Source organism: Larimichthys crocea, chromosome XII, assembly GCF_000972845.2.
Source record: "Larimichthys crocea isolate SSNF chromosome XII, L_crocea_2.0, whole genome shotgun sequence".
Taxonomy (NCBI): domain Eukaryota; kingdom Metazoa; phylum Chordata; class Actinopteri; family Sciaenidae; genus Larimichthys; species Larimichthys crocea.
Window position 1 is genome coordinate 8,813,077 of NC_040022.1, and position 25,086 is coordinate 8,838,162.

General features: G+C 38.7%; 1 protein-coding gene and 1 long non-coding RNA gene across 2 annotated transcripts in view; one reads left to right on the top strand and one right to left on the bottom strand.

The window, feature by feature from the left end:
* Positions 1 to 20,567, top strand: part of LOC113747008 (uncharacterized) — a 31,089-nt gene extending 10,522 nt beyond the window's left edge. Inside the window, exons 2-3 of the long non-coding RNA XR_003463283.1 lie at positions 19,293 to 19,496; positions 19,573 to 20,567. This is a non-coding gene — a long non-coding RNA (uncharacterized LOC113747008). The remainder of the gene's footprint in view (positions 1 to 19,292; positions 19,497 to 19,572) is intronic.
* Positions 19,659 to 25,086, bottom strand: part of hs3st4 (heparan sulfate (glucosamine) 3-O-sulfotransferase 4) — a 69,775-nt gene continuing 64,347 nt past the window's right edge. The window contains exon 2 of the mRNA XM_010730580.3: positions 19,659 to 21,869. Coding sequence (XP_010728882.1) covers positions 21,215 to 21,869 — 655 coding nt within the window. The 3' untranslated portion in view covers positions 19,659 to 21,214. The remainder of the gene's footprint in view (positions 21,870 to 25,086) is intronic.

A 25,086-nucleotide genomic window follows, 5' to 3' on the forward strand; every position in this document is an offset into this window, starting at 1 on the left:
TGTCTTAACAAACATGAGTTTTTCTTTGGGCATTTAAGGTAAAAAAAAATATGACCATTTGACATGAAATATGTGAAGTATAAACCAGATGAAAGCCTTTATTACTTATGTGATTTAATGTTGTATAATAAAACCAAGGTGCATGCTTTCTAGCTATATTCTTACTAATGTACTTATGTCAGATTGTTATGAAAGACCTGAGAAATCTTTCATGAGATTATTATTTGTCGTAAAACCTGGACATATATTTATGTTAGACACGAGGGCAGGCAGTGATGTATGGACTCAGACACAGCACTTAAATAAAACTAAATATCTTTGTCAATATACTTTTACTGTATTGTTTCAGCGTATATTGCTCTGGGCTCTGCTCTATGAGTGCTGGTCACCCCTTTTTTCAATCTATTCATCAATACTTAAACGCTGCAATAGAAAAACAGATTTTTTTTTTAAGCTGAAAAAGGTTTACCACACCAATACATCATTACAAATAACAGCGGTGTAGCAGTGCGACGAAAATGTGGTTTTGACCGACAACTGCCCAGCTGAGTGTATATATATATATATATATATATATATATATATATATATAAACTGGTCTATAAAGCCCAAGCCACCCTCCAGCACATTGCAAGTCGTTTTCTTCCTGACATTGTGGGCAAAATGCAGGTGCATTCATTATCCTGTAATTACCCTGCTGTTAGTCTTCTGGTATATTATTCATTACATGCATTCTCTGCAGCGTTGTGACAGGAAAGGTAAAATAAATGAGCGCCATAGATAGGATCAACTACACCAACCTCCAATGCCATCATTAATACTGCGCCACAGCCACAAAGTAACGTGCTCTCAAGGCCACTGCTAAGTGACCGCTCAGACACACATGTTCACACATACACCCACTAAAACCTTGGCAGTCTAATACTGAAAGTGTGAGCTTTAGTCCAATATTAGACTGTGATAAGAACAAATCTCTAAAATCTTTTGTTCACATCACGTCCAGCAGATAAAATTCCAGTCCATTATTGTGAATACAGGTGGCACTTCATTCTTGGAAGTTTTTCATTTTGGTGCTGGAAAGCGCCAACAGCTGGAAAATGTAATGTTTCCGTAAATGATGCTTCGCGCTTGATGGTGAAGGCGACGCTTGCTGACTGATAATGTTTCGAGGGGGTTGAAAGCAGGCCAACTTAGAAGGATTTGGGAGGATGTAGGAGAGAGATAGGACAGTGAATCACTCTGTAGGGATCACTGCACAAGAGGAGCAGCTCACCAGGTTAAATGCAAGCAAAGCTGAGGGAGCTAGATCCTTCTGAATAAGACAAAAATACATCCACATTGTATTGATCCACTAGTGATCCCTGCAGTGGGCCAAGCAACAAGAGAAGTCTCACAGAGATGTGACACAACATTATAAATAAAGGGGGGGAAAAGGAGCTTAAAGATCCAATTGGAAAGTGAAGAAACGGAGAGAGAACGTGAATATGTGTAATATGTGACACATATTTATATTTAACATGTATATATGTATAATGAAGCCCAGTATTTCCAGGAATTATGCTCGTTTTATTCCACACCTCACGATTTACACCTCGTGCCGATGTTCAGTGTAGGTTCAATAAATAGTTTGCCCTTCATGTAGGCAGGTGGAAAGTAAAGCTGCTGGGGTCAGGGTGGTGCGTGGGTTTGTAGTGTGTCTGACTTTCATATGGGAGGCTGGAGTTCACTTCCTGTCACAGACCTGCAACTAATGTGTGTTTTTTTTAAAGCAACATTATGCAACGTTTCTTTTTTTAAAGATTTTTTTAATTTTTTTTGGCCTTATTAACTTTTATTTGACAGAGACAGTTGAAGAGTGACAGGAATGTGAGGAGAGCGAGAGATGGGGAATGACATGCAGCGAAGGGCCAGATAGGTCAGAATGTAACTCTGGCTGTGTTAAGGACTGAGCCTTCGTACTTGGGGCGGATGCTCTACCAACTGAGCTTACAAACACCCATTATGTAACATTTCTACCTGAAAATAACACGAACAGCTGAAAAATCCATGCGACATGGACGCATCAAATCAGTGAGTGGAGCGTTTTTTTTTTAACCTGCAACACATACTTTGTTTTTGTAGCAGGTAGTTGCGTGCCAGCTTCACTGTGTACATATTGAGTTTTGAGTGATAACACAGTTGGTTATGAAGGTTATGGAAGCATGGCTTATATGAACTAGATATGAACCAGTCCTGAATTATTTAACTGGATCATTTTAACTGCAGCAAAGAGCCCAGTTCCGCCCTATCAACGTGATGCCTTGTGTCCTTGTCCCATGTGGTTCGGCTGTAAACAAGGAAGCAGGAAGTTTGATGGAGGAAGCTAAGCAGAGATAAGGAGGGACTGACTGACTAAGAGGCTGCCGGACAAAAGTAAATCTGAGACTGACTTTTAGTCATTGGCAAGAGCTTTGTCAAATAAAAGGCTGAAAGATCGACGCTGAGCTGGGCTTCTTGCTGTTGAACTAGTTTTAGCCAGCTGCCATGTCTTGTGTCGTTGCACTTCCTTGCTGTTTGGCAGTGTTGTCGACTCACTAGTTTGCAAGCATGAGAAATACAATTATATACCATACCATATTTACAACAGTGGTGTAAGTGAATTGTACTCTGAATCTGGTGCAAGGAATACCAAATATTTCTCAGTAATGTTGCTTTTATTATAAGCAGGATCTATTTTAGTTGCCAAACCTTAAGTCGGCATTGATTGGTTTCTTTCTTTTCTTTCGGCCACATAGGATATTATCAGCTTATAAATCCCAACACGTGAGCAAATAGTTGACAGTTTACACATCCAGCAGACGCAGAACAACATCAGTATTCATCTGGAGTTGAGTTTATCTCCCCCAGATTAATACTAGTCCAATATTACCTCTCTTTTAGCTCTGTTTGTGGTCTCCACCCACCTGGTCACTGACTGTGTGTCACTGCCATTTGGTGATGGGCATGTTGTGCACAGTAGGTGTATTAGAGCTTATTTTCCTAAAAACATCTGGTAATTATGCTGATGAGAGCAGTGAGACTGAACCAAAACAGCAACGTTGCAGGCAGTAAAAGCAAAACAATGAGCTGAAGGACACTAAAGCACTCTATAGAGCCGTAAATTGCAAAGTGAGGTCATAAATGTGTTTGGATTCACTACAAGTGACCTTGACCACATTACACATAGTAATTAGAGCCATTTTGAATATAGAAATATTGATGAGAGCAGCTTTAATAATAATTTATTTGCCATAGCCACTTAACTACTGCAATTAAATTATTTGGAACTGAATTTAAAAATCATTTTCATTGATTGTAAACCACATTTAAAATAATAATAATATATTTTTAAAAAATCATCCAATATTAACATTTATGACTAGTGATAGTACTGGTATAATGTGTCACATGTGTCAATTTAAATATTTGTTATTCAATTTCAGTCCAACAGAGAAAACGTGTTGAACCAAAGAGAAATTGTGAACATTGTGTCTCTATTTTTCTCAAAAGCTACAATATTTAATACATTTCGTCCAACTTTCCAAACTTCACCAGGAATGTTGTTCCTTAAGGTAGAGCCTGTAGAAAGCCAAGACCTGTTTGTCCAGACAGTGTTTCCAGACTGCTCTTTAGCACGTCCCAACAATGAGAAAATGTTTACAACACAATTCACTTTTTAATGCATTTTTATGATGTACTGCTGTGACGCTAATATCTCAGTGGTGCATCACTTACTTGAAATATTTTGCAAAGCACAGTCAGAATGAGAAACTGTTTCACATAAGAACCAATTAAACGCCCGCCCTTGTTTATCTGTTCCCTGCGTGTTTTGGGATAAGATTCAAAATTGATTTTGCTGCAGGTGATCCAGAACTGTCCAAAGGAGTCCTCACCGGTACATTTTTCCTTCAGCCTTTAGTCCCACTTGAGGTTTGGTTCTGGCCCTCATCTTGTGCCTCGGTCTAGCAGAGTTTCTGCAACACAGCAACATTCATATTTCAGCGGCTGAATATGAATTATGCACAATAAGCAGTGAGAAGGAATTTAATGATGCCTCGCTGGTACAGTCTGCCTCAACAAACGAAGAGTGATTCCCCCTGTCTTAGCTGCGGGGATGGAGGTGCTGATTTGAACAAATCTTTGACCTCATCCTTCTTGTTGCTTAAGGTTTGCAGTCAATGCACAGGTTTGGAAAGGGAGATGGGAATGAGGGTACCTCACCCTGTCAGAATATTGATCCACTCTGACATCTAATGTAATGATTCTTTGTCAGTAAAGAAATTACTGGGCAGGCTGAATTTGGGTCGTATCACCAGTGACTTTTAATTAAGACTCCTCTGCCATCTCCTTTTGACCTCGTCATCTATATCAAACTGCAGCCAATGAGAGTTGATTTTTTTGTCATCCAAAGAGTGAACACTTCTCCCACAGAAATTGGATGAGTTATCCTCTGTCGCTCAGTATAACCTTGATTTGTAAGGCAGATAAATCCTCTGCCTTGAAATCAAATATTACTTTGCAACAGTATAAACACATTCTAGTATGCGAGGAGCGTTTCTCTGAGTCTTGAAAAGCCCCGCATCTCTAAGCTTCGTAAACAACAGACGGGCTGCTCAGGCTTCCTTCACAAACATTTGATTTAGGCTCCAGGACAAATTTAAACATTTAAACCTCCGTGTACACTAACACACACTTCCACCCACACAAAGATTATTACCCAGCCTACCCCCAAATTATATCAAACATGCATCTTTGACACTGACAAAGTCACATTTTATCTGAATGTATCACTTTCTACATTCTTTAATTTTTTAAAATTCAAAATTAAATTAAATATTATTGTAATCTGTTGTAATTTGAATAGTGTAGAATAGTACATTTTGTATCAGTGTTGTGAAACCAGATGGGACTTTTCATTTTCAAAGAACCACATATTTATTTAATTTTCCATAGAATATAATTACTTCTCAGTCTCTCTGCTGTATGTGTCCATATTTATTTTCCATACATTAAAGTTTTTTAATCTTGAATGTGTCTTTTCTGGTCATATTTGTTGGTGTAAACATTGGTTACTCTATGTTATACGAAGTGACTGGCATTGACTTATCCATGGCTGGCTAACAATACTCGATTTCATAAAAGTGCATTATGTCAAAATGTCCAAGTGCATTTATCAATCAATAAAACAGGTAAACAGACCATTTATTTTACTTCGGTGGTTCACAAGTTCACAGCAGTTTCTGTTTGCTCACTGAAATCAGCAAGATTTTATCTACAAAATATTTTTTCTCTGTTTAATCTTAGAGAGAAGTGAAGTGTCTCCTGCTGTGATAAGGGAAGATAAGTGTTGGAAACCTTGAAAATGTTTCTTTTGCTCTTTCATGCCGACGCTGACAGAAAAACGTAAATTGACATGTTGCATACATCCTAACAGAGGTGATAGGAGAGTGTCTTCAGCATGAATAGTTGGTTCATGCTTAGAGGTTAAGATCATGAACATGAACAGCTGTTTACATATATTATTAAATATGATGACTTGGATAAAAATATGTTGGACCAAATAGCAGGAAGTGGATTTCTGAAGGAGGATTCATGGGGTTTGGTTCACGGCCAAATCAAACACTTTTAAAATTAGAATCCTCTGCCTGTGAGTCAGTGTTAAAATAGAAAGGTGAAAGGCTGCATGTTGGCTTGGTGTCGTGTTCGGGGAGGTGCGTTGGTTTACCTGTGGTGCCACTTAGATACTGGCTACTTTCTGAATCGTGACACAAACAACTGTCATTATAATTACCATGCACTATAAATACATGTGCCAGATTCATGTATTTAATGTAAATTGTTTTGTTTTTTTTGTGACATACATAATACCACTGTCATTGAGCCCACGTAGATGCAGCCATCAAGTTACTTTGTTCAGCTATTTATTTTTTTTTAAAATAGGTCATAAAATAAAACACATTTCTTGGTGTGATGTTGAAGGTTCTTCATTATTTTAGAAGCTGAAATGGTTTTGAAAATGTTTTAGTTTGTCTGCGTGTGGCCTTGGGCTACCATTTGATTCAAGTCACAACACTGGATGCCTTTGGACGTTCGGTTATAGTGGCGAGCTCTATTCAGTTCACTGCAGACTTCTCAGAGTGAATTCTCAATTTGGTGGCAGATTCTCATTGCTGCACATCTGGTTTGCATATCACTGAAACAACAAGGGGTGTTTTAGCCTTGTAGTCTGCGCATAGCAAATCTCCTAAAACAGATCAATGACTCAGATACAGAAAGCTGTGTATCTGAATTATAATTGGGAGGTACATATACTGTAGTACTACTTTGAAAATACTCTGGCCAGTCGTCCACATATTTCTGCAACAAATGAATTTGCCTCAGTGGAGTTTCTACCGGCTATGGATCAAAAACTTCATTTCTTCACAATGAATCCCCAGCTGCTCTGTTTTTTTCTACCATACCTCCATGGGATGCAGTTATGTTGTGTCTTCTGCACATCTCTCCCCATCTTACTATCTGCTGTGATTTCATACACTGTCAATTTCCTATTCAATTAAATGATAAGCATTTTCACTATTCAAATGAAGACAGTGTCCAAACAGTTTTCAGGCGCAGAGGTTATTCTTTAAGTTATCTTTTTAGAAATGTTCTTACCTGTAAAATACTAGGCTATTTCTGTTGTTTCAAGAAATATATGATCAATATGTTTGCAGCACCTCTGATCATATAAATCCACTTCTTCCTCCTTAATTATAAAGTCTGTCTTTTAGAGCCGGTTTCTGCTGCACAAATTGGTGCTTCCAGCAGACGAGGGATTGTCTTATTTGTAGAAGACATTAACATATTGCTTGTTGTTTGACAGCATGGACAGCAGGCTGGGAATACCTGCACGCAGCAGTGTAATCCCAAGAAGGTTCATTACACTCAACCTGCTCAAACTGTATTCCCAAGAGGATTTAAGAAACACACACACACATACACACATACGCAACTGCTCAATATTTGAGGTTGTATTGTCTTTATATTCTTTTTGTAGTGGTAGTTTTCTCCTTTTTCTGTCTGTGTATTCTGTTGTCTTTCTCTCGTTACCATTCACTTAACAGGTTTATTAAAACATTTGAGGCTTAATACTAGAAAAAATGTTCTTAACATAACCTGGGATGTGTTTCAGAGATGTAGATGTGCTGGTTATCTATATACATCTAATGATGTTTTCATGCACTAACCATGTTTTTCACTTTAGTATTGCTCTGCACTGTTTTGCTTAGGAGTTGGATAGCTTGAGGCAAAAACCTGACATGACTTTGAGCCCTGCATCATTTATGCATCGTCAGCATCAGGATGCAATGGTTGCAACAGACTCAGCCCAGTGAACAAACATATTGACATGTTGCTGCCAACTAAAAGATTAAGTTAAATTAAATTGTTTGTTCCATATCGTTCCAATGGAAAAAAAAATCAACTTTTTATTTAAAGTGCATTTCACACACACACACACACACACACAAAAATAATTTAAAAAAAAAATCCAGGTGAATGCCAACGGGACAAAAATCCTTCAGACACAAAAATATATGTGTGTTTGGAACGTTATGTATAGGACATGTGTACATGAATGCATCTGTGCATGTTCAGTGAACATGTGTTGGCGGTTTTCAGTGTATGTTCTTGCACTTTTATGTTTGAGAGACACGTTGAGCTGCAGGCCTAAAGAATCAGAACATCTTTTTTTAGCAAAGTGAGTCGATTTTGGCAAGTACTTACTACTTCAAGAGGCTTTTCTAGGGTTAGGGCGTTGGAGAAGCATTGAAGTTTGGGAAAGGATTAAGTTAAAGGTTAGGCAAGTAGTACTGATTGTATCTGCTTGAACTGCAATCCCTGTCTTAAATTTCCCTGATTTGTCTAGTGCTTGAGTTTTAGGAACTATACAGACTTAAATGTCTATTATGAAGTCAAACTGAGTGAAATCTTTGAATCCTTCCAGTCTTTTATTATGGCTTTACCATTATATCGAAAAGAAAATCAAAATGTTGTTGTTACAAATTTACTTGTAGCATCATATACTCCATTTGGTATCTTTGAAATTTCAAATGGAGATATCTTCCCTGTGATTTCATATAATGCTCTTCCTGCTCAGCATTTGTATCATGGATTGAAGAAGCTATTTACGATAAACGACTTGTCAGTGGAGGATCCTCACGGGAATGGAAGTACCATGTTTCTTTGTGTGTCGCTGGAAGAGAGTTTCTTTATTTGTAAAATGTATATGATTGACCAAAGCCATCACAAGAGCTCACAGAAACATTTCAAAAGATAGGAAAAAAGCCAGTTCGGCTCATGAAGGATATCTAACCCTTAAAACAACAGACTAGTATGAACAGGTTTTGAGCCATCTATGTAAAACAGTAGGGCCCATATACACACATAGGTTTTCTTTTGGTGTTGAAGCCAATGACGAGATGATCAGGATGGTGGAATGTGCTAAAAAATGATTAAGTGCAATAAGTCTTTTGGCTGACCTTAATTTTTAAGACCAGAGAGCAGAATATTAAGTCTTTATTGAACAAAGGCATTCATAGTCTAAATTATAGAAGATTCCTAGTTTAGGGTGGAGGAAATAATTCAGTCTAAGGTCATCGCAGCAACTGTCTGATGTGAAAAATACTGAATGTCAAATGTGAAGTTTCTGCATCTCTCGTGGCCTAAAAATCACGATTCTGGCCTGTTTTGCATTCAGGCCTGCGATGCTTTTCATCATCCTAAGATTTATGCCTGCCACATGTAGGGTCAAGTGTACTCCTTCAAACTTTATCTGTGGGCTGACAGAGGTAGTGCTGGTGCAGGAGCGGATAGTATATCATTTAGTAACATTTAGGGGGAAAATTTATGTTGATAGGAAATGTAAACTGTTGTCATGACCAGCTGTGAGAGTGAGCAATCAAACGTGATGAGAAGATGCAGCTGTCAGCTTTCATGACCAGCTTTGACTGAGGTTTGATTTAATATCAGGAAAATAATGATAATTACAAAACACATTTCATCTTTTACTTGTCATTGTCAATATTTTACTTCCCCCTGTAGTCCCCTGTAGGATGTTGTTCATGTAATGTAATAATTATGTTAATTATTATTCAAACATGCACTGCCTTCCATTACAATGCTGTCTGTCTGTGTCTGACTTACACACTTGACATGTTCCTAAATCCAAACTATAATTTTATGTCTTTTACTGAAATGTTTCATATTTTGCATTCCTGCATTTTTTTTTATTAACAAAAAATCTATTTGGAAAATGAATGCATACACTTTTGACACTCTTCACCCACACAAAATACCCTCATTAGTGCCAGACAATGGGCCATGGGTGTTGATTCCCTGAAGTGTGAAAGTTTCTGCCTCCGTTTAGTCTCTGTGTTAAACAACACACACACTTCTTTCCTCTACCTACGCAAAGTATTCTTCCTCCGCCAGAACACTGTAATCTGGTTTATTTCAGATATACTCTTGAGTATTTTTCATCTCCTCAGATCTTTGCACAGTTTTTAAGCATTTATGTGCTCCACAGTGACATGAATAATGAGCGTTTCCTTTGTTGTCCATTAAATATTTTCAATAGAAATCTTTCAGAAAGTATGTTGTATTCTATACTAAACTTGACTGCACCATATCAGCCCTTACCATTCTGAGCACATACACTTTATGCACCTTTTTTCCAGTTGTCTTGTTTCTGTAAAATTCCCTGTTTGGTGGAGGATTTACTGGACTCCTGTTGTCGGTGTCTTTCACAGCAGTCAGTAAAAATGAAAGAGTGTGATATTCTGGTTTGGAATCCCATAAACTGAAGTGAGGCTTGTGTGAGGAGTACTGAAAAGGAAAACAGTGAATGTGATTCACAGTATTATGTTGTATATTTCCTAATATTGAAGCACAGGTTGGGGTTAGAAGAAAAGATGGGCAGTACGAATTGTATTCACTTGTCCAAAAGCATTTGGATATTACAGAGTGAAAAGGGAGAGACTCGAGGAGTCAATGTGAACAGGATAAGAATTTCAGGATAGTCTGGAAACTGTAATTACTATCACTTAAAAAATCACTTGTGAGCCGTGCAGTGTGCTTGTACAGCAGCAGTGACAGTGAGTGCTAGTCATGCTACAGTTTGACAGAACTTGATTGCAATTTCAAGAATAAAGGATTCTTTTTTTGGATTTCTGCAAACAATGGTAAACGAAAGCTGCTGGTATCTTCTTAGAGAAATTTCTTGTGGAATCTCTGATTGGAGATAAAGAATTCATGTGGGAAAATCACCACTGAAGTGACATTATGTAGACACAATTTAGCGCCCCCAGCTTCAGGGCGCAGTTTCACTGTACATGTGTTGATTATGATTACTGTGACTAGTTCTGATCTAGGCTGTCGCCAACTTTGCTAACAGCCAAACATCAAGCAGGTACAACAACACAAGATATAGCAGCCAGCTAATATTACTTAAGTCTCCAACAGCAAGAAGCCCAACTCGGTGTCTGTCATGAGCCTTTTATTTCACGAAGCTCTTGCCAACGACTAAAGTCAGTCCCAGATTTACTCTTTTCCAGAGGCCTCTTGCAAGTTCACTCTCCTCTTTTTTTGCTTCTTCTGTCAACACTCTCTTCGGTCTCTTCGTCTCTGCCGTTATGTCCATGGAGGCTGCTGAGCCGAGTTGTATAGCCTACTTGTTCAGCTCCGGTTCTGGCATGACACCAGCTCAGCTCCGTGTCAGCATTCCCTCACCGCACCCACCTCAGCCATGAAAACTTCCTCTTGTTGGTGGTCCAAAACACTAACACACCCCCAGTTTTCCGAAGTTACAGTCTGTCCAGTTCAACTAATAACAGCAGCTATAGTTTATGGCAGTTTACGTTACGGTCCATCGGGAAACTGAATCACCAAAATCAATAAAATAGTTGGGGGTTTGTGACTTAGACTCCATTCACCTGATTACAAGTCAAGCATCAAAATGATTTAAAATCTGTCCCTATGATCTATATATAGTTATAGAAGAATATTATATACATGGTTTTAAAGACTAGTAATTTTTTTTACCATAAAATAACAATTTCCAGAACAATAGAGCCATCGGTGCATTTAGTCTGAGGCAAACTGGGAAGCAGTGACCAGGTGCTATGCAGTAATGTTGCCTGCTGCAAAGTTATGAGTATTCAGAGCATGATAATTGTCCTCAAAATACATGCATGACTACACAAAATAGCACAAATAACCCCCCTTGTCACTTCTGGGGCAAAACATACTCCGTGTGAGGTGAGAGATTAGAGGAGTTCTAGTGGAGGTGGGTTGGGGGTGGAGATCAATAAATCGATCATTTGAGTGTAAGAAGTCAGCTGGACATCATGAAGGACCTCTAATGTCGGGAGCCTATTAATTGTTTTGTTTATGTAGCTCCAATCACAACATACCACACCTCTCCCACAGAAAATTAATGATTACTGGCAAAAGGTTAATATCCACTCAGCTGAAAATGAATCAACAGTGAATTAATGAGATCATTACCTGCATGGATTGATAACGAAATTAGTCTTCTTTCAAAGCAGGACTTTCTGGGATGTGGAGGTATTGATTTGAAAAATAATGCATCTGTTGGTAAAGCCCTTGACCAGATGGCCTGTGCTGAGTGATCCTGACTGTTAGAGGTCACGGCCAATATAAGAACTGTTGGAGTTGTAACAAAGTGTCCTTTATACTTGGTAAAACTTGATATAATTTAACATGATTATAGGCCATATGCTGTGCTGGCTGACATATAGTAATGTATGTTTTTCAGGACCAAAATTCACACATTTGAAAGTGGAGGCTCTTTTTCTAACAGTGTAAAAGTTAAATTATAAGACTTGCTGAAGAAACCGAAGGTTTTTCTTATGCCTGCCTGTTTTTGGAGTCTTGAGGAGCTAAACTATCAGCAGGTCCCAAAAGTGATTTCAGGAGTGATTCATACACATGAAGTATGTCTCTGCAGAAAATTGTTCTGGGTTATTAATTGGCAGGGAGTCAGACAGGACTTAGAGAAACCTCTAGAGATGGGTTGATCCATGTGTCAATTCTTCATTTGAACAGCTCTTCAAAGTTAACCAGTCAGTCTGTATCAGAACTGAAATTTCATATTGGTATCAGCCTGTAGCTTTACAGTTTTTCACACGACTAAAAACAAACCAAATGTTTGCAAAAGAGACAGCTGGTTCCTGTTTCTAGAATCAGACTAATGAAGCAGCCCCCCTCACAAAATCACAAATGTCCAAATTTTTTACTTCACTACAGGGTTGTGTTTTCTGAAAGATTGTATTTTTCTTTTTGTTTTGGAAACCTTGAGTTTTTAGGGTGTTTTATTGCTGGCAGCACAGCGAAGGCCTGGGAACAACAGACCTTCATGTTGGGAAATAATTTCCTATTAACTTCCTAGAAAGTTTCCTGAGGAGAACTACACAGTTTGGTTCTACTAGTTAGGCCATTGGGGTGGTTTTCATTATTAGACCCCAATAGATGAGATTCAAAGATGATTAGTGAATCACAAGCAGGATGATTGGTATTGATGAATGCATGCAGAGATCTCCACTGCAGACCAGAGATGCTGGTTCCTCCGCCTGCTGTATCCCATCCTATTGTGTGCATTTATGTAAATGGTGTAAAAGAACAGTAGCTGAGCTGTGCCAATGCTTTGAGATGAGGAGCAGACTGAGTGAAATAGTGTGATGATGCTGAAAAGCTTTTAAAGAAAGAAAAGCTAATGTGTCAGAAGGTGACTCCATTTTGACAAAGTACAAAACAAGCTTCTGCTTTTAAAAGTTGAAAACAGAAAGAAAAGGTCAGGCAGGGGTTGTGTTAAAGTTCCCGAGTGCATTTACTGTTTTTCATTTCACTTTTTTTTTTTCATTTAGTTGAACTGATCTTTTTCAAAACTGATACTTTCTCAGAAAATATCCACTGTTTTTGTTGCATTTTACTGAATGCATGACACTTTAAAATGCATCCTGTAAATTTGGATATTCATTTTTGGATGAATCTGGTGCTTATCAAATATTTTTCGGACTCCTACTGAAATGTAGGTACAGTGGAAGATAATAAGACTGTGGGGAAGAAGGGAGCAACAACTGGGAGCTGCATTTTATAGGAAAAGAAGGAATAAACCATTTTTATAAATACTGGATGCATACAGGGCACAGCACTGGGGAACAAATGGATGTTTGGGGATAATGGTGTGATCAACGCACAGTCTGCAGAACCTATAAAGTTATAAATAACTGCCATGAGCAAAGGGCAAAAGAATTTGTTTTTATTGTACTTTAGTCAATCCAAAGGCCATACGCTGGTTGTTTAACTACCTTTTCAGTGGGTGTTAAGTGTCCTATACAGTAAGTGCATTGCGGTACCCCAGCACTGGTGATAAATGGAGACATATATGTTATATGCTCTTCATTAACATGCAAGTTTTGAGATATTTTCCAAAAGCCTCTTTCCCTAACCCTGTTGTTTTTGGTAGCATATTGAAATTGTGAAATGCATTACCCCATTTTCTCCAAACATCAGTTTTTAGGCTAACCAGTATTTGCAAAGAAATAGTTCAAACTTTTCCTCCCTTTTACCTCATAGTCTTGTTTTCATCCAGTGGGATATAGTTAAAAGTTTTTGTTCCGTGTATGCTTCTGTCCTGGAGAAATTGTTTTTGCTGGGTTTTTTTGTTTTTGTTTTGTTTTTGTCATTAAAGCTGTAATCTTTAACACCAGAAGAAAGATCTTTTGGTGTTAAAGATTACACCACATTTTTAACACCAAATCTTTTGAGGATTTGTTTTGTTTCAACAACATCTTACAGATGTGAATGATTCCAATTATGCAAATATTTCACGTTTACATAACTGATACCACTCATCATAGTCAGTGTGTTGTGTTTGTATGAACACATTTATCACACTGATAATGGTGTATTTTTAACAAAAGTAGCATCAAAATCCTTGGATTTCCCAACACAAAAAAAATATTTTGCTGTTCTTAAGCCAACTTCCTGATCATGTTCATTAACACTGAGGCTTCTGGATATGAATCTGACTGAATCCAACCTGCAGCCTGCAGGGGGTCCATCACCTTCAGAACTAAAATAGAGAGTTTCTGTTTCAGTGCCTTGATAAACTAGAATACTGCTTGCTTCTATTGTGCTGTATGGTGGCCTTCAGTTCAAGGAACACCTTAAACAAGCTTTTCTGCCGGGAGAGCACTGGGCTTCATGACAAGCCCCTGCTTAGGCCTGCAGCCTAGACATTCAATTCTGCTCCTCAAGTGCTGGTTTTGATCCTCCTTCTGATCCTCTTTGATAGTTAATGGTTCACACTTGGTAGATACAGATTCAGATCTAGGTGTGGCTTGTTTTTCTGTCAGGGAGGATCAAACCTTTGCAGGATATTTGCCCTGGTGGGCCAGATTTACTGTAAGAACCCAGGGACCAGAGCTGTAGAAATTATTTTCTCCCCACAGAGACTAAGAATAATTAATTGTATCATGGCTTTTGCCAGTTGTTTGCATATCTAAGCCTCATGCAGTGACATGAGAAGGTAATAATTACCTCTGGATTTTAAGTGAAAGTATTTCATCAGAGTGCAAAAACAACACTAAATGTTATTCCATGGATAGGTTTAGATTTACGCTTTTCTTTCTCTGCACTGCACACTCTCATCTCATTTGTTCTATCTATTTTATTCTTCCTCACACATGTCAGATGTACCCAGTGACCTAAACCACCTAAGAACTGATCATCTAGTCAGGTCTTCAACCTCATGTACTCTGGGGAGGCAATTCAAGGAAAATGTAAAACCTTGATCTGCTTCTAACTACAACTTATATCAATACATACATTTTCCCCTCTGGCCATATGGAATATTCAATAACATGATACACCATAAATTTTGTTGCAGATTTAAGTTATCTGTAACATAATTTATGGTGTATGGCGTTTTCTAAGCGTAACAAAAGTTTATATATTCATATTTTTTGGGTTGTGACACCACTGATGTACTGCTGGAAGTCAGGATATCATGATGAAATAATGCCAAGATGCTGCAGATTGCAGTTTTTTTGCATACATATTATGAATGTAATAACAATATCCTAATCTAATTGTTTGTAAATAAGGTGCCGAATTGATTTCAAGGGTTAAATTATTTTGAAAACTTCCAAAATAACTTTGTCCATTAAGATTGGACCTGGATTTTTGCTGTGCCACATTCAACTGTATAATAAACAAATAAATAAACAATTAAACCAAAAATTGATTTGTATCAAAGTATTTCCACTGCTTAACCAAGAGGCTTTCAACCAAGCAGCATGGCAGAGTTGTGTTTTACGTATGTACCTTTTTGTGAGATTTTATATTTTGTCATATTTTCTGCATTTATATACTATACTAAGCCTTCCCATAACTATATAGTAGCCGCTGTACCAAGTCTGTAACAGGAATATTTTTAAATCTATTAGCATGTGAGCTACATAATGTTCTTAGCAGTTTCTACAAGCTTTCTTTAAGAAGTATATAGAGTTTTGCATAGGTCAGACTTTAATGTTGACCTAAAAGAATGTTTACCTTGGAGGAAAGACAAATTATGCTACGATGAAGGGTGTAGCTATCTGTTCTTTTCTGAACATGCAGAAAATGTCTGAAAAGGTCTGTCAGCCTTTGGTTGTTAAAAACAGATTTTTCAGTTGTGATAAAAACATTTCTGCAATAAGATAAAAGAGCTAATGTATTATGTGTTTCGCCCTTCGCAAGCTGGGCTCCTGGGAGCTGAATAAAGGATGAGGAATTCAAAAATTCAGTCTGAAAATATGAATCTGATATACTACATGTCAAATTTCTCCCTGCTTTGGAGAAAATAATGTACATTTCTACCAAAACCTGAGGCTAGAAAAAGACATAATTTCTTTATTTTTTTCTTTAATCGGAAAATCACAAAAATGTAACGCTCAAGGACTCACTGACAAATGCCTGTGTCTCTGATGAGTCATTATATTGAGAAACATTGTGTAAAGTTAAAGAAAAGAGCTACAGGGCACAGAGGAGTGCAGGCTAAGGAGGAGAAGAACCCTCCTTAAATCATTCATGTACATTTTTTGGAAAAATGTTTCTTGGAGAAAGTTGGAGGAGGACGGTGTTTTGAAATCCTGGTCATCCAGGCAGAATGAAGTACTGCGAATGTTCTATCCAGCCAGCTAGTCAATTGCAGTCACCTGCTCTCTCTAATTAGAATGGAAACCGGTTGGATGATTTAGACTAGGACTGAAGATGCCAGTTTTAACCAGTGATGCATGAAAACCGTCTAAAAGACCAATTCACATCTTGGGCTTGAAGCATCAGATCCAGATCCTGTATAAAGAGACTTGTTGTTGTTGTTGTTGTTGTGAGGATTCATAAAGGAGGAGGGGTGGAGTAGACTGCTGGGTTAATACTATTCAGTTGCGACTGGATTACTGCACATTATCATAGCACAATTAGAGCAGCCAATGTGATTTTCTGTTGATTTCATAAAAAACATACATTAATTATGATCCCCCAATTTATTGGTTTACATCATCAACAGATTTATCTTTTAGTGATTACTGCTTAATTGATGATAAGATGATGATAGCTGTGAGCGCAGATGCTGAGTGGCTTTTTTAAATTTTTGCTTTTGAAATCATCCTAGCTCATGTGGACCTTTTTTAAATATCCCACAATACCCGCACTGATCTCACAGCATCTCATTAGTTAACAGAAGACAGAAAACTGAATTAATAGTGAACAACGCAAGTGTAAAAATAGCTTCATATGTGCTGGACTTTTCTGCAATAATGAGTCGACCTCCATCTCTGCTCAATTCCTAGCACTCAAATTGACTTTTTGGTCAGTTTTAAACACTCTTTTTTTGTAAAACCATAGACAATTATATTAAGCTCAAAGGCATTTAGAGCCTTCAAGCGTCGACTAGGCATTTACAAAAACACACAAGATTAAATGAAATTTTAGTTCCTGTAAAGCATGTTGCATGCAGGCAGGAATCACAGAGTATAGTGTGGATGGAAAATCACCCAAAGAGGAGAAAAGAGGTTTTGAGTCAAGATTTATGAGAGGATGCTTTTCCTCTCCTGAGGTGGTTGAAGAGGAAGTTTCTGATTCAGGAAGCAGCAGCAGATGAAATGAGTACCCCTGGTACCGACTCTGGTTTGTGGAAATGGCAAGAATTGTTGATCTGAGGATATTGTGATGTGTGGATGAAGACATTTAAAAAAATTATTTTGTTCCTGTTGTTATAGACCTTGTAACGGTTTTTGCAGCAATTTCAGTCCTCGTTTTAACATACTTTTCAGCTCTGAAATGGGGTGGAATATCATCTCCACTCCACAAAGCAGGGCGGCACTTAAATACATTTAAGATTCATGGAAAATTTTGTGAACGTGGAAACGCCTTGCTTAAACAGAGGAGATTTTATGTTTTGTATGTTGCGTTGTGCATCTCAAAATCTTCAGTCACAGGTTGTCCTTGGCAACCAGTGGATGCAATGTCCTCATTTTTCTAACACCCCATCACCCCTCCACACACCCAAAGACAAAGAGAGCGAGGCGGGGATTGTGCTTAATCCTTAATTTGGTTATCAATATGATTTTGTTGCATGGATAGCAGCTAAATTCAGAAAGCGTCTGAGACAACATTTCCGTGAAGATACTATTGCAGTATGACAGAGCCTCTGGGTTTATGAAACTAAGCCAACACAGGGGTGTCTTAAACCTGTATTCTTTCTAATGGCCAGCAGGGGGCCGCTCCACTGGCTGCAAAAATATGGTCTGATTATATAGAGTCCTATGTTGAAATTACTATTATTCCCTCATTGATTTATTACCTCCTTAAATGGTTTACTCACAAGTTCATGGTCTCAATCAGTCGTTTCAAGTTTTCTTCCATACAGCATGATGTTCACTTAGTAGATTATAGTCCCACCGAGAGTGAAATACGACGATTAAGCGGGGTATGCTTTAGGGTGTAGCTACATTGTTATGTCATGTCTGTTTCTCACCTGAAATCTTGTTCAGAAACCTATTTCAGCTTTAAAATGAGAATGTTTCAGATCAGGCATATCACCATTTTATCACCACACTCTCATCCAAACATGGTCACTGGTCAAACCAAGATGGCAAGGGCCATAATACCAAACTCAAGGCTTCAAAATGGTTGTCCTCATACCAATGGGTGATGTCAAACATAGCTAAATCTTAATGTCATGTGTTTTTCTCAAAAGTTGATTTTTGTGGACTAAAAGGACATTTACAGTAGAGACTATTTCTGAGTAGATTAGGTGCAAAGTTAGTTGTAAAGTGTGGCTCTTTACATCTAATGTTTCACTCAAATGAAATGAAAGAAACAATTAGTTGGTAGTAAAGCAGATTTCACTGAAGGTTTTTTTTTGTGCAAGTATTGACACTGGTTTGGTTCAAAGTGAGCTTGCTGTACCCTTTCATTATGCCCTCAGGCAGTATATAATTAGAGATCATATAACAGAAAACTGAATACAACACTTTAAAGCACAGATTATAGCCCTTCAACCAAAAATAAACACACAAGCTGCAACTGCTAATCATTTCCGAGACGAATCCAGGTAGCTTTTCCTTGCCGTGAATAACCATTTCAGCTCTTTATCAAGTTTTCATTGACAGCTGACAAATATGAATTTGCTCTTCATTTTTGAAATTCATAGTTTGATGAGCAGGCGCTGCTTGTTCATCATCACTTGATGCTGGAAACACTGATGAACCACGTAACGTGGCATGACCCCCACCGGGAGGAACACATGAAGGACAGCTTAGCATGTCTTTCATGCGTTGTAACTCTCACAGGATGTATCACAGCACTCCGCCTGTACCTAAAACAAGCATGAGCTACAAAGGAAAAAGGTGTGTGTGTGTTTGTGTTGGTAAGAGGTTCGATCCAGGTTTTCACTTTGGAGAGGAATTCCCTCATGCGTGCGTGATCCTGTAAACGTGAAAGAGCATATTCATGGGGAATGGAGTCCTCATCTGTCCTAATAACACTGTAGGGTGCCTTCTGTGGATTTCTTTGAGCATCTCTACACTGAGTAAGTGTAACGGTCTGGTTTGGAAGGTGGTTTCTAAATGTTTTAAGGCTTGGAAAAAAAACGGGAATTAATAAGTAACGATGAAGGCTTTTCTTAAATGTATGATTAGCACATCTTACATGCAGTTATCTTCACACAGAGAGCTGCAACGTCATACCACATCCACTCTGAAAAAGAGAAGTGTGGATAGAGAGAGAGAGAAAGAAGAAAGGGGGAGGTAAAAGTGCAAAGAGACCGAGAGATTGTCAAAAAAAAAAAGAAAGAAGAAAAAAAACACCAAGGGATGGCTGCACAGAAAAGCCTCAAAGTGGAAGTTGTGACTCTGGGATAGTGAGACTCAGAGGTAAGTGTTCAGGCTTGGTGCTACAAAGGGCAGTATAGTGCTTACTTTGATTGAATCAATTGCTCTGTGTAAGTAGCTGCTGGTGCCGGCCTCCCCAGGGTGACAGAGAGGTCTGCAGAGAGTGAACCAATCCAGCCATCCATGGCCAGAGAACAGGGAGGATTAACAGAGCAATGCATCATAGCTGTAGCAACCAGTGATGTGTAGCAGACTGTATTTATTGACTCATTGACTGTATTGATTGTCTCAATTGATGAAAGTCCAGAGACAACAGACAGACGCACAGTGGGTTATGCAGAATAATAAAGAAAAGATGATGGATCATGTTGTTATTTCATTGCATGAGTAAAAAGGAGCATTTCACAGCAAAAACCCTGTTCAACAGAAGCATCCGTCCCGGTTCGTCCTGCTGATCACAAGTGTTTGGTAGTAAACCTCTGGTTACAGCACATTTCACTGGCAGGCATCATCTCATTCAAGTTAAGTACACACAGTAATGGCTTGGTAATTTACCTGGGCATGTATGTAGCTTTTTTTTCTTGACAGCAAATTCTCTCTGACATTGACATTGTTCCAGCAGCAGCGGTTTATTTAACACACCATTAATCTCTAACGACAGAAGACCGTGCTGTAGCAGATGTTTGTTAACAAACTTCTGCTCAGTCTTTCCGGTGTTGTTCTTCACCCTTGTTGACATGGATTACTGTGACAAGAAGAGGGGTCACGAGGCAAACATCCGAGGACCGCAAGAGTTAACTGATATTTTGGGTGCGTTTTGGCGACAGGAAATTGTTTCTGTCAAGATAAAGAACTATTTGATCCATTTCTAACCCTTGATATTTGTAGTACATGGATCCATTTGTCAAATTATGCCAAAACCACTGATAGTGCGCCACATCTGAGTGCATGGTCATCAGTATGCTAATGTTCAACAATGCAGTGAAACAATCCAATTATTGAATGGTGGCCACTTTACATCAGCTCTCTTATTGAATATGTGTGCAATTAATGAGTGCAGAGCAACCAGAATACTGGCACTGAGTAAATGAACACTTTGGTAAACTTAGACTGACAAAAAAAAAGGATTGTCTCCACTCAAAAGATGGACAACTAAAAAGATGAGCATATGTCAAAAGATCACTGTACTATATGTCTATCATTTTTCTCTTTTCTCTTTCTTCTAAAGCAGCAGGACAATGTGAAAAGACATATTACAGAGCACTTCATGGCCTGAGCCATTGAAATAGAGTATCTTGTTGTACTGAATGCTGGTGAGTGGGTGTGAGGGCAACAAACTGCAGGAAAGTAAAGGGAGAAAAAAAAAAACAGGCAGAGTTTACCCTTAGGGCTCATGAGGTAAGGACACTTAACTCATCGCATGCATTGCCATAGTCAACAGGATTTTTATATCAGCTCTATGCTTTAAAAACAAAATGAATAAATCATCTCCTTTTCACAAATATAAATATATTTTATGTTTAGTATATACAATAATGATTTGCCATCATCAACAACATTAGTATTGAAGGGAGAGAAAAAGCATGTCAGTAAACTCTTGCTAATGGATACAGACACTGCAAAGACAGCCATGATTGATTGGCGTGCTCAAGCACTCTCTGAAGACGAAGCGAGACAATAGTAGTTTGTTTTTTTTCAGTTTTTTTTTTTTTTTTTTAGAAGGCTGGTGGTGTGGCTGCGCCGTGCCATGCCGCAGTCTACTAGTCCTGAGAGCTACGAGATTCACTGTCCTCTTCCAGCTCCCATTCAAAGTTCTGGCCGGTCATTTGGTAGAACATCATGTTAAAGGGTTTGTAGAACTTGTGCAGTCGCCGAATGACGTCCGGGTCAATTTTAGGGTGAGTTCTCCCTTTAGACTTGCCGAGGCATCTGGGAGTACTGCTGTCCTCTGGCTTCTTCAGACACGGAAATCCTTTAGTTTTATTGAAGTAAAAGTGTTTGTCTGTGACGATCCGTTTGAGTCCCAAGAAGTCCTGCACTTTGGCCATCTCGCCTGCGGGATCCACAATGAGCCTCTCCCCGCTGACAAAGTGCATTTGGGAAAGAGGGAAATACTGCATCCAGCTCTCCAAGTGGAGCGCATATATTCCTATACGCAACGCACTCCATGAGGCATCTATAAGTCCCAGCGTCCGGTTCTTAAAAGCCAGAACCTCAAAGGTTGGGATCTCAGGTTTCTTAGACAAAGTCTGTGTATAGTCTGAAATGGCTCTAGTGACAGGATTACGCACCACAATAATAAGCTTGATGTCCCTGGCCATGGAGTGGATGCGCTTTGGGGCATGGTTAGTTACAAAGTAGCTGGGCGTCTTCTCCATGGTGATCTGCCCCTCCAGCGTTGAAGGCATCAGGTCTCTGGGAACATAAACAGGAGAAGAGACAAAAGCAGCTTAGCACAGTATTATCCTTAGAACCTCTTCCCGTACAAACGAAATACCCAAGGACACAGTGCAAGCAAATTTGGTACATTTATTAAGCAGAACATTATTTGAAATTACAAGTGAAAATAACTGTTATTATCACTGGACATTATGTTGTGAGGAGAAACATACAGCTAATTACATCCATGGAGTAATATGCAAGAGATAAAAGAAAGAAGATGAAACGGCAGGCAAGCAAGTATGCTCATTGCTTAATTGACTCCATCTGTGTTACTCCAGGAGCTGTTTGGGAACTTTAATAATGAGTTTGCTGCATATCATTAATACTGGGGTGCCTGGGGTATTGTTTTGTCATACATTTATTATGCATGCAAGACTCACACTCTGTGCAGGCAGTTTTATTTCTTAAGCACATGCACTTTCAATGCAATGGGTGCAGGCAGCTCTTTTCTTCTCCTCTCTGTACCATGTTTAAGGTTAGGGGCCGTTCATTGAAGGCAGCAGTGATTAATTATCAGATTCAAGGTGATAATTTGTAGTACAATAGAAATGTCGCCGACTTGAGAAATGTATCCTGGGGATAACGGGAAGTCATTTGCCATTGCCACGAATATTATGTTCAACTTGGTCGGTGAGAATGAGTTGCAGGATATGTCGGTTCAGAGGCAAGTATATCATACGCACAGGAGCAAGTCTTGTTTCTACGGTTTCTATTTTTGTATCAATAATAAAGCATAGCATTTGCCTGGAGCAAATCCTTATCAAATGTTTACACTGATGTTCATTCCAATCCGTGCAGTTTTCTTTGTTTGTAGGCTATGTGATTCAGTGCTAAATTGGTACATTAAATCCTCTGTGAGACATGCAGTTTATTTAACTACTAACAGCACAGGAGCGACCGCAATCTAATTTATAATGTAAAGTGAGGCAGAATTTAACCATGCACACTGTTTTTGCCTCCACAAATTAAGTAATATTTGCTTGGAAATTAATATATAAACAGCCAACCAAAAAAAATCTAAATTATTCCATCTGGAGTCTCACAGAGTTAGTGCAGGAAAATTCTCCATAAATTCTATGATAAAAGCTATTTCCTTCTCCCTGCAATATTTTTTCCATTAGGCTGCCCTGCACCCAAAACCTACAGTTGTAACGATATAGTCACATCAATCATTTGCATCTTGGACATATTCTAAATTAACTGTTCTCCAGCAAAGAATCCAATTTACTCTGCAAAACATAAGAGCTGTTATGCACATATCGACCACCCTCACACACACATGCACCCATGGATACTGGGCTGAAAGTCTCACAAGTGGCCTGGTAATTGCATCTCAGTAACAGTATTGCCTTCCTGATGGGTAATTTCCCTCCGGATTATGTTTGTCTCTTGACAGTATAGAACTGTGGTTACTTCTGGGCCTGTAATGGGATATTAAACATATCTACAGATAGCATAGTGACTAGAAAGAGTATTCGTTTTCATTATATTCCATCACTTTCCACTTCCTGACTCGCAGTAATGAATGGCTAAAGATTTTTGTAACCTTTTCAAGGACTTCAACTCTGTCTGCCATTTAACTGAACTCCAAAGTACAGTAGGTGGTCTGAGGGTGCAGCATCGCCATGTATGGCAATAAAAAAACATACTACAGCCAATCACCTTGAAACAACCGGCATCCTACTGTATGGACATGAGCTGCAGCGTCTCACTGGTAATGTGCCGTGCATCTTTGGAGCATATCCAATTGACAGGACAGATGTAGAGTGTTCAAGGTTACCTTTTTGAAGGCATGCACATAACAAGCTACTGTCCTCATTGGGCTGAATGCTAATTATCATATATTTAATTATGAAACAATGAATACTGCACAAGCCAAATACTTTGTTTCGTTACTGAGGCTTCATTTTGATTGGGAATCAGTCATGGATCATGTACGTCTAAAATGTCAGAGGGACGGCGGGGCGGGACGGAAATCAAAACGCTGATAAACAAGCTAATTTCTCTGTGCATGGTAAATGACTCCTCTGGCCTTGCAATCTAGTGGAACTGGAGTAAACAAGAGCAAACTGTTAGGTCTCATTTTTTTCTAAGCGTTTTTTTTTTTTTTTCTTTTCTCCCTGCATCAGCTGCAGCTCAACACAGGTCATTCAGGTGGGTAGGTAAATAAAATCCATAGTGCTAAAGAGGCCCTGCGCACCATCTGCTGTTTACTTCCTCAGACTGAGAACATACCACATAACATTTACTTTCTCACATTTCATCACATGTCCAAAGCTATATTTACATACAAAACAGAAGCATGAAGATGAAGGTGCCTCATACTTGGATCGTGGAGTAACTTTTAACCTTTAAATGGTTCTTCTACCCGTTGGAATACAGTTTGCTTCTCTGTGAGAGGCATGCTACAGTATGCCTACAAGACAATTGCCTTTGTTGCAATGAGAGATATAATAGATGCGAGTAAATAATACAGACAGACTAATATCAGCTCATGCAGAATGTGACTCCGTGATACTTCACTGAACAGAAAACAGTCGAGACCCATTAAATTTCCCAGGAAAACATCTGAATGCAGTCTCATTACCGTTCTATAATTCGTAAAAATGCTGACAAATTCCCTTGCAAGCAGATCCATTAAATGTAGCTAAAACATGTCAAACAAATAAATAATAAAGGAGAAAATCAACCTTTTAAAAATAAATTTCACCAATCTTTTTGTGGCCGTGTACTTTAACTTAGGAAGGAAATCCATTTCACACCCACTCCACATGAAACTCAGATCCCGAGCATGTCCAGACGTCTCTAAAGGTTTATTCATCATTCAGAACGTGCAGTATACCAAATCACAGCAAATTTTCGTGTTTGTTAAGACAGAAACTAATCTTCGCAGATAATCACAACTCTTCATGCCTAAGCGCCCTTCGCGAAAGTAATCTGGAACATGCCCAAGCATTTAACTCAATGTTTCATTACGTTCTGTCAAACTAGAGTACGGGGAATATTTTGAGGCATGATGAGGTGAGGGATCACGCTAATTTACATTCCCAGATACTAATAGGTCCAAGCTGTTTCTGGAGGAAAATCGTTTCTCCAGAGAAGTTAAAGTTCTGTCTAATAAACTCTGGCAGAGAAATAAAAGCTCCCCCAGTCTCTCATTTGGATTGATCACGACTCTGCAGCAGAGTAT